General features: G+C 40.9%; 1 protein-coding gene across 1 annotated transcript in view; it reads right to left on the reverse strand.

Annotated features, from left to right (window-relative positions):
* The window catches only part of LOC147030779 (SPRY domain-containing protein 3-like), a 246,085-nt gene that overhangs the window by 1,173 nt on the left and 227,695 nt on the right, over nucleotides 1-17,217 (reverse strand). The window contains exon 7 of the mRNA XM_085875182.1: nucleotides 1-2,942. This exon is cut by the window's left edge and continues 1,173 nt beyond it. Within this exon, the coding sequence (XP_085731308.1) occupies nucleotides 2,718-2,942 (225 nt within the window). The 3' untranslated portion in view covers nucleotides 1-2,717. The remainder of the gene's footprint in view (nucleotides 2,943-17,217) is intronic.

Consider the following 17,217-nt stretch of genomic DNA (forward strand, 5'->3'; position numbering starts at 1 on the left):
TATATTTTCAGAATGGCAGCAAAGTTCATTTGGTAGTTGTTGCTTGAATATAGAGGCATGGTGGAGTCTGTTTAAATCTCAAAAAGGCTTGCACTTAAAATAAAAACTGATAAAGTACAGTATTCTGGGCACAGTGCTAATATGAGCCACTGCATCTCAGAGCATGGCCAACCCAGGAGAGGAGAGTTTGGGTTGGTAAAATTATCAAGAATGATATAGTCATGAATTACAGTTGTAGTATGCTGCACATGTCCATAGGGGATAGCATTGAGTGCCCCTGCCTTGTCAGGTTGTGTTTAAGCTGCAGAACAATAATTTAGAACAACTTTTTGAGTTGTATTTTTTGTCTCTTCGCTGTTATGGTAATTACAAACAGTTTGCTTGTGTGGCAGATACCAAATGTTGGTCCAAATAAAAGCAGCCATTTGGACGTTATGGCAATTTGATTTAAATTGCGTATCGCAACAATCAGGTGTCAATATTGTGTGGACACACACACACACACACACACACACACACACACACACACACACACACACACACACACACACACACACACACACACACACACACACACACACACACACGACATTCTGCATATTGTTTTTTTACTCTGACTCATGAGGAAATTAAAACTGTGTTTAATGCAAATACACCTTTTATGAAAAAGAACATCTTGTATGAACAATCAAATTTATACACAATATTCCTTGATATAAACTAATAATGAGTCTGTTCACCATTTTCCTTCAAAGCCATTGAAATTCTTCTCAGGACAGTTTCAAATAATTTTGTTATAAACTCTTGTGGAATGGTATTTGATGCTTCTTCCAAGACCTTCCAGAGATCATCTAAGTTTCTGGGATTCTTTTTTACTTTTACTTTGGCCAAATAGTCCCATACAGCTTCAATGATATTGAGATTTGGACTTTGAGGGGCCATTTCATACATTCCAGTTTCCTCTTTCTTTAGCAAATAAGTTTTAATTTTTCCTCTTGAGCGTTTTGCATCATTACCTTTCTGGAAGATGAAGTTTGGACCGATAAGCCTTGCACCACTGGGGGATAGCACGGTAGATTAAAATTAATCTGTACCTTGCTGCAGTCAATATACCATCAGCTTGAAGCAAATTTCCAACCCCACTTCAGTGTACAGAGACATGACAGAAGTAAATAGACACCTTAAATTTCTTCATTTCATCTGTATGACGCAGTTTTACTTTGTGATTTGTACTAATATTCGACAATTTATTCACAGAAACGAGTTCCTGGGTCTTGTATGACAATTAACTATGCCTAAAACCCAGGGAGCACACAAACTTTGATTTTCAGAGGATGACTTGTTGGCCATTTGGAAGGTATTGTCAGCCAGAGTCAGATAGCTCAGAACCTGGAAATTCTGCTTTCTACAGTCAAACGGGTGATTGTGCAATTCACCAACGAAGGCAAGGAATCCACATCTTCCCGTTCTGATTGATCTGGGCCCTCAGAACGGCGGCTTCGAGCTGTCAAGTGGTCCATTGAGAAAACTCCCTATTGCAAGGAAGCAGATGTTGCAGAGGAGGTCCAAGTTAGCTCAAGAACTGCCGTGCAGTACCTTCATCAAATGGGCTACTATGGCAGAGCAGCTTGGAGAAAACCTCTTCTTTGACCAGCCAACATTCAAAGGAGAAAGAAGTGGGCTGACGAGATGGCTAGCAGTCACACAAAACTTTTTGCTACATGGCTTCAGAATCTCCAGTGTTTTTTGCATACCTCAAACAGGAATCAAGGTGGACTTTTTGAGTCATGGCTTCCTTCTTGTCACCCTACCATACAGGCCAAACTTGAGGAGTGCTTCGGATATTGTTGTCACATGCACACAGTGACCAGTCTTTGACATAAAGGCATACAGCTCTTTCAAAGTTGCCATTGGCCTCTTGGTGGCTTCTCTGATAAGTCTCATCCTTGCTTGGTCATCCAGCTTGGAGGGACAGCCTGATCTCGGCAGGGTCTTGGTGGTATCATATGCTTTCCACTTCTTAATGATTGTCTTGATTGTGCTCCAAGGGATATTCAACTCCTTTGAAATGCAGTATTTTATACCCATCTCCTGATCTGTGCCTTTCCACAACTTTATCCTGGAGGTCTTTTGAAAGCTCCTTGGTGCTCATGGTTGAGTCTTTGCTGTGAAATGCACTACCCAGTAGAGGAAACGTACAGGAGCAGCTGATTTTATTCTGAAATAATCAGAATCACTACAATTTAACACAGGTGGAGGCCAATCTTCATGTGTGATTTTGAAGGTGATTGGTTACACCTGAGCTAATTTACAATCGTTTTTAAAGTGAGGTGAAAACTTATCCAACCAAGATATTCTAGTTTTGCATTTTTAATTAATTTTCTGAAATTTGTTGAGTTTGTTTTTCACTTGGAAGTTGTGGGTTACGATGTGTAAATAAAGGTGGAAAAAGTCTGATTTAATGCAATTTAATTCCAGGCTATAAGGCAACAAAAGGTGAAAATTTTGAAATGGGTTGTAGACTTTCCATAGGCACTGTATATGTTTGAATGCTTAAGTCAATGGACATGGCACTACCAACAAGTGCATCTACAATGCTTTGCAGGACTCGCTAGCATAACATTATTGGTCACTTTGGGCGAGAGGATGTTTCCTACACGATGGAAACTTCTATTCCACTTGAATACCATCAGATTGCTGGGTATTTCCCTGCAAATTCACATCCCAAATTTGAGAATTAATCTTACCGGGCCCACGAGACGCACATTATGCAGACGTGACCACTCATCTTCTGGGCCATCGACCATCATGCCACAATCACCATCACCACCACCACCCTGCCAGTGAGCGTTCAACTCAAGCCGAACAACTTCTCCAGCTGAACACATGCTCACGGCAGGGAAAAGGCCTTCTGCAGGCATAGGCACTGACAGAGAGCCCAACTGCAAACACAAGCAGGACAAATGGATTGTCAGAAATGTTTTGAGAGAAGAACATAGACCGAAGGACGTGAAATATACATATATATATATATATATATATATATATATATATATATATATATATATATATATATATACATATACACATATACACATATATACATATATACACACATATATATATATATATACATACATATACATATACATTAGGGTGTTCCAAAAAATGAAAGTTTGATTTTTGCTGCTCCCTGATTTTGCCTTTGTTCCAATACCCAATAAGAACTTATAGGTCAAAAATGAACAAAATTCCATGATATTTAGGGGTTCCTCACGTTGGCACAATTTTGGTTCATACAGTATTCACAAAATACACGTAATTTGCACAATGTAATATACTATTCCAATGAAAATATCAAACAATCATATTAATTGTGAAGTGTACTGCTTTGTGCACATTCGACGGCAAGTTGTCAGTTACAGTTTGGCAAATTTCAACAATATTGTGCCAATTTGAGGAACCCCTAAACATCCTCCAATCTGCTTCATATTTGGTGTGTATGTTTCTACTGTCAAATGGAACAAAGGCACACCCAGGGAGCATGAATATTCATACTTTTATTTTTTACCCCCTGTTATGAAGCACCCTAATATACATATACGTGTGTGTGTGTGTGTGTGTGTGTGTGTGTGTGTGTGTGTGTGTGTGTGTGTGTGTGTGTGTGTGTATGTGTGTGTGTGTTTGTGTGTGTTTGTGTGTGAGTCTGTGTGTGTGTGTGCAAAACACAGCCACAATAATCATGCAAAAATTACGAACAAGTAAGAGTGGATCTGAGGAAGTTTCAAATTTATTTATCAAAAATATAACTAATGTGAAGTTAGTTTATTCAGCATAACATCCACAACTTTTGTGGATCCATCCACCCACCCTCCCCCCCCCACCTCGCCCCCCCACCTCGCCCCCCCCACCCCAAACAAACTTCCCTTTTATGACTTGTGAAGGTGATGTGAACCACATGAGACATCAGCATAAGTGTATAGCAAGAGCATATTTGTTACGTACATTGGATGCTCCCACAGAGATTATGTCAATGGCCAAATGGAACTTCAGATGTATCAATTTACCAGCTGAGTGTAAGAGAATGACATCAGCCCAGTCCCCACCCAACACATGACCATGAAGATTCACTGCCAAGCAATGTCCATGACAACTTTATTGACAATGCACAACACAACGCCACCAGTGGACCATACTGTGTCCTTACTGGTCCCAGGTGATTATCAAGGCCTGAAGCATCATGGAGCTTTTTAAGCCACCGAACAACAGATATCTGCAGGTCAGGGTATCCACTTGGCCTTAACAACCACAATGCACAATGTAAACAGCAATAAATTTCACAAGGTTTCATTCAAAGCTAATCAACTTTGAGAGAGCTATTCGATAGTGATTCGGTTAACTTTAAAGCAATCTTGCAGGGGTGCAATTAATGTCTTGATGTACCTGCAAAATAATAAATGAAATGAAATCAACGCATTTTCCTGTGCCATCAGACATCACAGAAAGGCATGTTGATGCATTAGGTAAACCCTTCCTTCCCTTCATACAAGTGCTTCTTCAACAGGATGAAGATTACTGCACTGCGAATGAAGATTACCCAAAGTGCATTTACCTATTCCACTTTCTACTTGTGACATTCGAGCATACTTTTCAAACAAACAAAATAAATGCCTGGATTTATTTTCACAGATACAAGAGGAAGGCTCTTGAAGCACATTCAACCTGCCTGGCTGCCTGCAATGGCATACATACCTCTTCGGGTAAGCACCAAAAATATAGCACAGAATTAGACAAGAGCAAATGGCGACTGAATCTGCAGTGCAGCTGTTGGTAAATTTTACCCAAACTCACACAATGCAAGGTAGTTTAGCAGCCATTTAATTAACTAATGTTCTGGCAAGTCATTAACCATAACTGACTGGAGGAGAAGCACGGAATGGCTTGCATTAGTTTTAAGAAAGATTTCTAGACCTCCACAAATGAAGATATTGAGGAAACAGGTTAGCCAATTTCAACAAGCAGCAGAATTGGTCATCAATGTTTGTTGTGATTTGTTATTATACATTTAAGACGATTAAGCCAAAACAGTTAAGTCTTAAGAGAAGTCTCAAGTCACAGAACTTCATTTAAATCCATAGTATATTTGTATGACCTTCCAATGTTACCCACTCCACCCTTTTCATCTCTTTTGCACCTTTTCCTCCTTCTTGCTCCATTATTTTGCTTTGCCATATTTACATTCATAAAATGAAAAAAAAAATTTAGAATCAACACAATTCTTTTGCATACAGCAAAACAAATATGGTTCTTTCAAGTTGCAGTTTAAAGCTGAGATATTTGTCAAATCTTAAGACTCCCGAGCCACAAATTGAGTCAAGTCAAAAGATGCAACTCAATTATGACTCGGGTCGGAGTCTCCAATTTTAATACTACAGGCCGAAATAATACACAGATTAAGTTCAATTATTTTTAACCCATTCTAAGTAAAATAATTAGCTTTCTTCAAACCTACAAGACTAAGATAGAGCAGGTTCTGACCCTGCAGTTGGTCATGAGATTATTATTATTATTATTATTATTATTATTGTTGTTGTTATTATTACTATTAGGCCAGACATTCAGTTCAGCACCTGTTTCCATCAGCCTTTGCACAAACTTCCTTCATCTGGCAATGCCTTCTGGAAACCAATTACTTAGAGCATTTGCTACAAAAATCAAATTAACTGCTCAAGATGCTCTTATGAAAAATGAAAATCTATTCAGAATAGTTCTGGCAACACAAGAGCCACAAAGGTATGGATCAATGTCACTCAATGGCAAAGGGGGGCAGCTGCCAATGCAGCAAACACCCGGTGTCCTTCCCCTACACCCACAAACTCTGACATTCCGTCAGCCCCCGCCTTTCAACACAGCTGTCTATAAAGGCTTTTCAGGGAATCTAAGACAGCCGAGGGAACAAAAAAATTAAAAGGGGGCTCGGCTTCTGCCTGCTCGCACGACTACACAAGACTTTGCCCCAGACAGCATGTATTCATCAAGGTTAAAAGTTCCCAGTTTCAACACCAAACCATCGGCTTTAGATCCATGCAAGACGCTATCAACGGTTTCTGAAAATTAAGAAAAAGGACAAACTATCGACAAAACAATCAGCCATGCCACAACATATTTATATTTCAAAACACATAGAACAAACTCGGCCCATTGATCATTCGTGATTCTGCTGCAAAACAAGGAACTGTGGAAATCAGTCTTAACATACTGTTATGAGAATTTGTTTCGTGGCTGAAATGGGAAGCATTGCTTACTTTGTAAAATCATGCTTTCATTATCAGGCTCACACATTCTCTGCCTAACAGAGGAAGGCTCCTTCAGCAAGATCAGTGACCAAATATACAGATATGCAATCCAACCTCCTACAGGAGGGAATCCAAAAGAATAAGCAAAATCACACTCCTGCAAATGGACGATATTTTCTTTTAAACCTTTTGCACCAAACAATGAAAAACTAGAAAGCATCTCACAATGCAAAACCAGTCTGCGTCCGCTTTGTACTCAAACTAAACTTGACAGATCCGACAGTTAAAAAAAAATTGAACATTTTAATAATTTGTCTTCTTCAACATCTCATAATAAAGGTTTGTTGAAGATTTGATGACAAAAACTCAATTGGAAAAATGTTATGGCCTGGACAGACACACGGGAGCTCAATCTATAATCATAAAAGCCAGTGTGTGTCAGTCAGTCAGATTGTCTCCTCCATAACTCCAAAACTTAGCAGCCCCAAACTTTGCATGCATACTAAAGGAACTAGAAGGGAGTGCATGAATGAAAACTGGATGTTTGTGTTTTTTCTGATGACCACCCCATAAATTATCTTCAAAAGGGGTGTTTAAATTTCTCCAAAATAAGCCTTACAAAGATGGCAACACACCATCTTGGTCAGCCCTCTGTAAACTCACTGTGGTCTTCACCCGTCATTTTGTTCGGCCTGCTCAATAATGCCTCGACTTGGAACAGACCGCAATGGCTTCTTAACGATAAAACATTAAAAAAAGTTTTTTTCACTTTCCTCACTTACATCATCAAATGCCTGATCTTCATACCAATGAATCACTGCATACATCACTTTTGTAGGTGCTATAGTTTTCAAATTCAGAGCTTGGAGGGATTTCATGCATATTTTGATGTAATTTTCATGATGGACTGTCACGGACTAATTAAAGTACATAATTTAAATATGATTTCGGATTTGAGGATCAGGTCATGTGGACTAAATAACTGTCAAAATCTTGAGTGAGATCTGAAAAGTTAAAAAAAATTGGCAATGTTTTTTATTTGTGCGTGTGTCCAATCAGCTTGCTATCGCTTGCCAAGCCAGCAGTTTCTTGTCAACCGTTTCATTGGAGTGCTTGCTTGAGTGCTTAAACCAGTTGGCAAGCACTCTGCAAGCTGCTTGGTTGTTCGTTTGCAAGCCATGGCGATACATGGCAAAAGTACCCACACTGTCACTCTGCACTGTCCTCTGCTAAACACAACCAAAAATACATCGATTGAAGTACAACGATCAGGCCCCACCCTACCCACGTTGGACACCGCGGTGTCTTGCCCGCTGAAAATGTTGTGCAATATTTATTGTACATGACAGCTCTACAAGCTGCTTGGTTGTTCCTTTGCAAACCATGGTGATGCATGGCAAAAGTACCCACTCTGTCACTCTGCACTGCCAAACACAACCAAAAATACATCGATCAACCATGGTGTCATGCGGTGTCTCGAGTGGTGCATCGCTCGCTGAAAATGTTATGCAACTTTTTTTTTTTTTAAACGACAGCTCTACAACCTGCTTGGTTGCTGGTTTGCAAGCCATGATCAACGGGCTGACACATGGCAAAAGTACCCGCACTGTCACTCTGCACTGTCCCTCTGCTAAACACAACCAAAAATACATTGATTAACACACAAAGATTGGCTCCACCCACCTGCATTTGACCCTGTGGTGTCCTGCACACTGACAATATTGTGCACTTTTTTGTTTCACCTTTTTGTGTGATCTACTTTCATTATACCACCCATCACTTCGACCTAGATACATATAAAAAAATTAACATCCATTGACGTCGTGTTCATAATTCTGCCACATTAGTTCGAGCTATGAAAAGCATAGACTGACATTTTGTGTTCTCTGAGGCTTGATAACTGAGAACAGTTAAAACTGGTGAAACATCACTCCAATACATGGAAAAGGAATTCAGATGAAACAAATGTGGAAAATGCACATTCTAAGCAGACAAGGCAGCAACAAGTACGATTTTAAAAACCATCTTTAAAAACGATACAAGATGGAGGCAGGCAACCAAAATATAACGTTTGTGGGATGATATATATTTCTGCGAATTTTTATCTCAATCATTTATACCATTGATAATATTAGTTATATAATATCAGACCTTTATCCAGAAAGACAATTCAGCATGTTGGATTGAGAATGGTCAAAGTTAGGCACTCAAAATGATCTTCAACTGTCATTAACTTCTGCTTTTATTCTGAGACACGCTAGAAAAATTGAATAATCCCCCCCCCCACCAACCTCCTCTGCCGGAGCGAAGTTCATGGAAGAGCAAGGTTAAAGTGGGGAAGTGAGGCAACAATTGGGTACAGCCAGCAAGGTGAAAACGAACAGGAAAGGAAGAGAGAGAGAGAGAGAGAGAGAGAGAGAGAGAGAGAGAGAGAGAGAGAGAGAGAGAGAGAGAGAGAGAGAGAGAAGGGAGAGGACACTGAAACCAGCAAGTAAGAGGATTGGGTTAGGAAGGGTTAATGGGATGATAAATATCATGGGTCAGGGTGGGTGATGACATGAGGAAACTACACCACCTGCTTGAGGCGCTGGAGGGAAGAATTGGAAAGAATGGCTCTGGAAGGCAGTTTCGTGGATGAGAGAAGTTCGGACAAGGAAGTTGAGGTGTGCAGACAGCCTGGATTTTGGAAGTTTAATCAGAAGGGAATCACTGGAAGAATGGGGGCATCCTGGAGTTGCTAGGGAGAGCCAGAGTATGGAGAGAGCAGCAGGCACAAGACAGAGAAGAGATGGGCAGTAGAAAGGAGAGAGACCACAAACCTGGCTGCAATGTGAAACCAATAGAACATGTGTTTCAATGTTGGCATGGGAAATTCTGACAATGCTAAGAGCTTTTGATGCCACAGAATCAAGGAGGCAGAGATGTGATGCTGAAGCACCAGCCCGTAGCGGATGCAGGAATCCATTGCGCTATCGACAAAGGCCTTATAGACTGGGAGTAACTGATTTTCCAAGCAGAGACAAGGATTGATGGAGGATGCCCAGTCTATGACTGGCTTTGGAGGTCAGCTTTGGTGTGTGGTTGACCAAAGAGAGGTCATGGCTGATGGTGAGGCCAAGACATTCAAGAGACTGCACCTCTTCCATTGGCTGACTATGGAAATAAATAGGTGGGCTCGTTTGAGGATCCCTCCAGAGCACCAGGGTGAGACTCTGGGATTTTCAAGCATTGAAGGACATGTCCAATTTTCAGACACGGATCTAATAAATTATAGATCAGCAGAGTGATGCAGCCACAGTCTGCCGAGCAGTGGGATGGGGGGTATTGTAGGACACAATGTGCAGTCGTCTGCAAAAAGGAAGAAACGGTTTTCCAGAGCACCGAAGAGATCATTTATATCGGGGAGGAACAAGACTGTGCCCAGAGAGGGGAGGAGAGGGTTCCAATGATAGCAACATGTTGACTGTGTGAATGGTGGAAGTTAGAAATCTAGGCATGAAGGTTGCCTTCTATGCCACAGGCAGAGAGCTTGGCAAGCAAAGCAAGATGCTAGACCGTGTCAAATGACTGAAATATGCCCAAGGAGAAGGTCCTGAGCTCTTCATTTAAATTTAGAGACTCCAACCATTGCTGAGAGTGGAGCAGCAGCATATCCACAACTGAGTGACTAGGGTGGAATCCAAACTGATGGTCAGAGATCAGGCTGTTTGATAAAAGGAAAGACTGGACATCAACAGCAATGATAGATTTGTTGACTTTGCTTATAATTGGAAGCTGACTAGTCCATAGTTGATCATGATCATCATTTTGTGTGTTGCCTGTGGGTGCTGGTTTGCACCATTCCTGGGAGCGCGGCTATGCTTGGGATAGCTCGCCTCCTCTCCACAAATGACACAATTGGATCTTTAACATCTGCTTAATGCCAGTCCATTTAACATCCACCTGAGGGACAGCATACACATTGATGAATCACCCTGCATTTGAAACATCGAGATGACAGTTTATCGTTGGATTCGAGATTCAAACACAGGCTAGACAGTTTGGAGGAGAGTGTGCATACCTCTCGGCTATAATTGATAGGATCTGTTTTTGCACCTTACTTATAGATGGGAGTGATGTTGGCTGACTTTCAGGCCAATGGGAGGTGCCCAAAGGAGATGAGTCTGAATAGGGTAGACAAAGGGGAAGCAAGAATGGCAGAGCAGGATTGTGAACATATGCACTGCTGTCATGGGATCCCACTGCCGAAGCAGGATCAAAACTGGACAGAACCTTCTTGGGATACAATATCCAGTGTACAGTCAGTGCAAGGCCATAATATGAGGACAGAGCATGAAGGATTGTGTTCATGAGATATGGAGGAAGCGTGCAGTAATACCACATTTGCGGAGGGAGAGGGAGGGTGAAGGTTGAGCATACAGCATAGACGGACTTGAAAAGGTACCACCATGAGTTGGAGGAAGAAGATTGGTTGGACAGTTCAGCATTGATATTGCAAGATGGTATTTTCTGATATGCCTGAGGATGGACACATAATTGTTGCAAGCCTGATCAAATGAACTCAATCAAATTGCCCTCAGTCGGGTTAGCTTTGCATGTGGTGAAAGCAAGCAAGTTGACCGCAACTGCCTCCCCACAGGATTCAGTGCATCAGGGTCTGGAAGAGATATGAGATGGCCGTCAGTGGGATGGGATAAACTGGTGCATGTGAGAAAGTAGACTTTTGTGAAAGTGTTCCCAGGCAGAATCAACATCAGGTGTATGGAGATGGGAGTCCAATCTTTTTTGAGAGAGAGCAGATTGCAACCCTCACCAGTTGGTCAATACAAACAGCCACATTCTATGTCATGGAAGTTGCTCCCTCACAATAGCCAGAGAGATACGGACATTGACAAGAGTGCTCAGAAGAGCCTGGATAGCAGAAAAGGAGAGATCGGATGGAAAGTTAGTCATTATTAGGTCCAGGAAAAAGGAGATACCAGTTGCACAGCACACAAATTCACCACAATTTTGTGTCATCCTTTTGAAAAATGTTTTTATTAGGAGTTAAAAAAAATGGAAAATATAAAGCAAGGGAGATAACTCTAATGTGAAAATGAAGTAAAAGCATAACTGTCCAATTTTTGTACCCAACCCATCCTACTAACTCAAGGTACCATTTACAACTCTCCCCTTCACAGAATTTATCCAAATCAAACTTTTATAGAGATAACATTCACCAGTTGAATGAAAATAAACAATGGGGAAAAATACATAATATACAAGAATCTGCTATCAACGTGAATAAATAAATGAAAAGCAGCACTCGTGTCAATAGTTGAACAGAAATCAAAACTTTAAACTTTACTTCATCGATTTGAATGGAAAACAAAAATCTGACCACACTGTCAATTCATAATAAATAGACCGTTCCACTTGGGAGTATTTGCATTAGTGGGTTCAGTTTAAGGTATCTTTCAAATTCCAGTTAGTCAAATTCCATGAACACATCTTCACCAAAATGCCAAAGTAAACCCTGTTGAAATGTCTAATGAATGAACCATCATGGTGAACAATAACAATGTAAATATATACAAGAGTAGCAAACGTTGAGATCAGAAAAATCATTATTTACAGACGCTTCATTTCAGACAGCGGTCTCTGATGAATCCCACACACTCACTGTCTCTGTAAAAGGACCGTCTGGTCGAGCCTCTCATCTACTTGCTATACAAACCACTTGAAGAGGTTATGTCACTCAAACTTTTGTGCCTCACCATCAACCAATCCTTTCTCTTGCCTGTGGAATCAACTTCCCATGTATGTTCAGTAACATTCTTCCCTCCAAGGCTTCAAGATAGCTGTTCACCACTAGTTCAAGTCATCCCCCATCCATACTCATGATATCTTAAACCCCAAATGACCAAATTACCAAGCACTCCCTTTTTCCAGGTTATTGCGATTTTTTTCCCTCGTCTCCCTCACCTCTTTTCGTTTGTCAGTTGGTTTGTTCCTTGGGGGTTTGTAAGGTATACCCCAATTTTAGATCCATTGTTATCATCCAATGATCAGACATTGATTGCACGTCGCATAAATAATTCTCAGTTTGACGAACTGAAAGATGGAACTCTTATGAAGTTCCAACTTCCAATCAAAACTTGGACAAACTCAAAGATGGAAGCTAATCCACTCCAAATATAGTTTTAAGTGTAAGTTGCTGATTGGTAGCATGATCTTTCCGACATAAGATATTAATTTGATTGCATAAAAGCAAAGTTGTGACAATGCAAGCCCAGTAAATGACACAAACATTGGACTTTTCTGGAGTGAATGAACATGCCCAAGTGTCGTTCCATGATGCCATGCAGTCCCTCTCCAACTGAAAAGCAGACAGCAGCTGTCACTCATTGGTGATCTGGAAATGATTAGATGCTGTTCCAATAAATGTGACGAGCCTTTCAATCCTGGCAAATCTAAGTCTCACTCCATCGCTCTGGAAGGATAGTCAAACAAACCCACATATTTCTTTCCATGGTCAGCCACTCTACGAGGTACTGCCCCTTGAACTTATTGGCCTCACCGTTAGCCCTGACCTCTTCTTGGTAGACAAAATAGCAAAGCTGGTCTCCAAACCAGCCACACACTGGACAACCTCTGTCATTCTAAGTCATTCCATGATAAATCAGAACTGCTCACAGCCTTCTACAAGGTCTTTGCCCACAGCTCAAAGAAGTACTGCCCTCCCCATGGGCTGGGGCACCAGCATCACATATCTCTGCCTGTCTCCCACTCTTCAAATTCTATACAATGCACAGCTCTCAACGTTATTGGCATCTCCTGTGATGAGGGTCAAAGGACTTGAAGGCCTGTTACCCTCACATTGTAAATAAATTTATCAGCTCTCCATTTTTTACTGCCTCTCATAAGGGCTACCTCTCCCTCTCTCTGCTCCAAGAACCTCCCAGCCTCACCAGGATGCACACATTCTTCCAGTAATCATCTCTTAGTTAAACTCCCCCAAAACGGGCTTTCCACCCCACTTCACTCTTTTGTTCCTCTTTTCTCAAGTTGTGGAACTGCCTTCCAGAGATAATTAAATTACACTCTTCTCCCAGCAATTCCAGCAAGCAGTATACCTCAATCTCATGTACTCTCTCGGCCTTACCTGCATTTTAAGCAAAGCTCACTCAATCTTCTTACCATCAAATTACGGTTTCATCCCTTCCCCTTTCGTTGTCAGCTCATTCCCTTACTTATATCAAACAGTAACCCCATTGCCACTACATTGCCTTTTTATCCTTTGTCAACTCGCTCTTCCATGAGCCCAGATTATGTATGCAATAAAAAGCCTGGTTGGTAAAACCGGTACAACAAGCCGGCTTCTGTAAATAATGCTGGCATTTCCATTGTTTAGCCCTATAAGAGCATAAACAATGATGTTTTCACCCTGATTTTGTTTCTTTATTCTTTGCAAAACTTTTTAAATCATCACATAAAAATTAAGTCCTGAAAATTATTTTTCCCCAATAATTAGTTGGCCATCTTGAAAGGAAGGTATCAAATTTTGGTAACGTAAACAAGTGCTTTCATGCAGCATTATTCCTTGTCCAAGCAAATCAACAATAACCAAGCAAAGTCAACAATGTATTATTAACAACCATTACTTTGCATTTAAAGAATGTATGGGATTAAAGATGTGTGTTTATGGATATAAAACTGTTGGGTATCTTTACTGAGATGTGAGAGGTAAAATTTATCATTCAAAATGTGAGAAGTGAAAAAAAAAGTGCAATCAACTTGTCTGATGTGAGAATGGAAATTTGTCTCATCTCAATGAAGCTGAGTCTATGGGCCTATCACTTTCACATCGCAGACAGGTCGGTGATCTCTCTCTTCCACCACTTACTTTCTGGTCTTGCACCCTCTACCCTCCATCCTGAGTCAAACCAAAATAAAAGATGCTATTTTCTGCCTTACCGTAATCCTAATTATTATTTGGTGCCTTTAAAAAGCACTGCATAAGCAGAAGAGGAGAGAGAGGTTGCAAAAGATTTAAAAGACAAGATGGGAGCTTATCAAGAGTAAACAATACAAATAAAAGTTCGAAAATCATTCAAAGGTGGAGTATTTCTCTCGGACCTAGCAGCACACGTTACACCACAGACTCCACTAGCAACCCTGGGCATCCTCAAGGCTTATGATCCTCGGCATAAACACTCTGTCAGCTTTGCTTAAGGCTTGCTGACAAAGAACTGTCCATATCCTTAACAACAAAACAAAACAAAAAAAACACCCATTGAATGGAAACGAGAGCTTTTTACTTAGTTCCTATGGGCTGCAGGAGAACCATGGTCAGACAGCATGGTTTTCAACCAAGGTTGAGTGGTGGATGAAATCAAGGTGATAATCTGCCATGACAAAATGATGCAGCAAGTGACATGGTAAAAGTATTCTAAGTGCTCACCTTCACTCTTTCATTCCTCTATTTTTCCCACCTCTGAAACAAACTCCCACACTTTCTTCAATCCCACTCCTCCCTCCAGGTCTTCAAAACAGCTGTTCACCACCACCTCATATCTTCCCCCATCGAAAATCTTGATCTTTTCTACCCCATTATTCCACCCCAAATCCACCTCCTTCAAATTCCCTGTTTTCCTTCCTGAAAGTCCCTGTAGTACCATCTTGTTTAACCCATGTACCCTGCCCCATCCCTCTTCCTTCCACAGATCTCCTATTGTCTCTGTTCCCCACTATTTTATGCTTCCCTCTGTTCCCTGCTATTTTATGCCACTCTTCTCTCCTGCCTTGTTACATGTTCTGTGTATTAGCTCTTAGACGAGCCTCGACATGGCATACAAAATATTTTTTTAAAGTAAAACCAAAATGATGGACAACAGTTACACAAAGTTAGAGATGCATCATTAGGTACCTTATGGAGGAGAACATCAAGCCAGATGAAATACACTTGAGACCCCCCAAACAATTTGGTGGTGCATGTCTCACATAATTGGTGTTTAATTACTGGTCTTCTTTTTCTTTCGTATATAGTACAAGGCTGTGGGGTAGCATCACTGGCTGAGGGTGTGGCTGTGCCACTGACGAGTGCCCTCTGTTGGTTAGGGCAAGAATTTGGAATTTGTTCAGGATGCCAGTGATAGCTTGCCGTTTCTCAGCGAAGGACACCATGGGATATTTAACGTCCACCAACTAATGCCGGCAGACAGGACGCCCAATTTAATGTCAATTCAAGGGACAGCACACACATTGATGAATCACCCTACCTGTGAAACACCAGGGTGACAGTTGAAAGCTGGGCTGAGATTCGACCCCAGGGAAGAGAGCTTGGAGGCGAGTGCATGTACCACTCGGGAATTCTGTCAGCCTAAATTGTTGGTGCAGCTAGTTCATTAATTGGTGAGCATTTATGCAAACAATGAACGTGTTGAACAGATAATTAGGTACAACTGTCAGACTAAGAATACTAGACATGAAATTACAGAATAATTGGATGGCAGTGCTGTAAGCATGGAAATAATTCTTCATTCTTAGTTGAAATTTAACTAAGCGAGTACAAGATGGGTTCCAAAGGACCATTGCATAAAATAAGCTGGGTACTACAGTAAAGATGGATTTAAAAAGTTCTAAATCATCTTCCATGCAGTTGGGACTTGTTATGTCGCAAGTTTCCCCTCTTTAGACCACTCAATAAACGTGTGGGGAGCATAATGTTACGAATGATGAAGGCATCAAAGCACGTGTCCTGAAATGGTTGTGTTACCGATTCCAAAGATTCCTATGCAGATGTCATCAAGGTGTGAATACAATGATGGGACGAGTCGGTACATGGATCACGAACACGAAGAAATAGATGATGTTTCATCAACCACCTACTTTTTCCATTTTTTTCAAATGACACGTCCAAATCAACCTTTATCCAACATCTTATTTTGTTAATGTCGAGCTTAATCACAAAATAATTTGCATCCAAACAACATTGCACACGTCTCCAGTTTTGCACAACCCACTGTTTGCGGTCCAATACCCATTTGAGCTTTTTGAGTTACCTCTTTTGAGCAGTGCTTTTTTAAAAAGCAGCTCCTGGTCCATAATACTAGTACATAATAATTACTGTATATACAGTATTGTGATGGTTGTGAGCCCCCTGGAAGGGAAAAGCACATGCACATAGATTAAAACTAGTTATGCCTTACAATTCTGTTTAGAATTTAAGATATATCGTATTAATGTGGATGGAAACGCGTTGCGAATGTGAGTTTGCTTAAAGGTTCACAGAATCCGAAATTAATGTTTGGTTTAACGAATAGATATGGCTTCACTTCACACTAAGTCGTTGTTTGTTAACTTGAATTAATATCTTGAAACAAAGATGTTAATGTTTATTGGTGTCCTTGTACGCCGATTGGCCCTACTCCCCAAAAAACGGCAATGTCATGACGTCATGAGGCGGCGTACATACGCTATGAAAACTCTGAACTCTGAAAAAGTACTGACAATGTCAGCGAGATGTATTGTTGCCGTTTGTCGCAATCCAACCGAAGATGGTGTGAGTATGCATGTTTTCCAAAAAGAACCAGCTGGAAGGAAAATTTGGAGAGCCAAGGTAAAACTGACCAGAAGAAAGTGGTATGGCCCAACTGCTTCAAACGTCATTTGCAGCGCCCATTTTGAAGACAATTCATACGACACCGGCCTGTATTCGCAGTTTGTGATGAGTTTATCGAACATCGATTGAAGCGATGAAAAGCCAACGCGATCCACACGATGATTAGAGATATTTCTAATTGAATGGAAAATAAGAAAATGGAAAGAACAGCTGCGGAAAAGGGGTCATTAAAAATTACGTAACACGGGCTGGTGGGGAATGTCTGTCGAAGTGTTACGGAGTGTTACAGGTGGGGGTGGGGGGTGTAAGTCCAAGCAT

Source organism: Eptatretus burgeri, chromosome 3 (genome assembly GCF_056783735.1).
Source record: "Eptatretus burgeri isolate ZD-2024b chromosome 3, Ebu_testis_v1, whole genome shotgun sequence".
Taxonomy (NCBI): domain Eukaryota; kingdom Metazoa; phylum Chordata; class Myxini; order Myxiniformes; family Myxinidae; genus Eptatretus; species Eptatretus burgeri.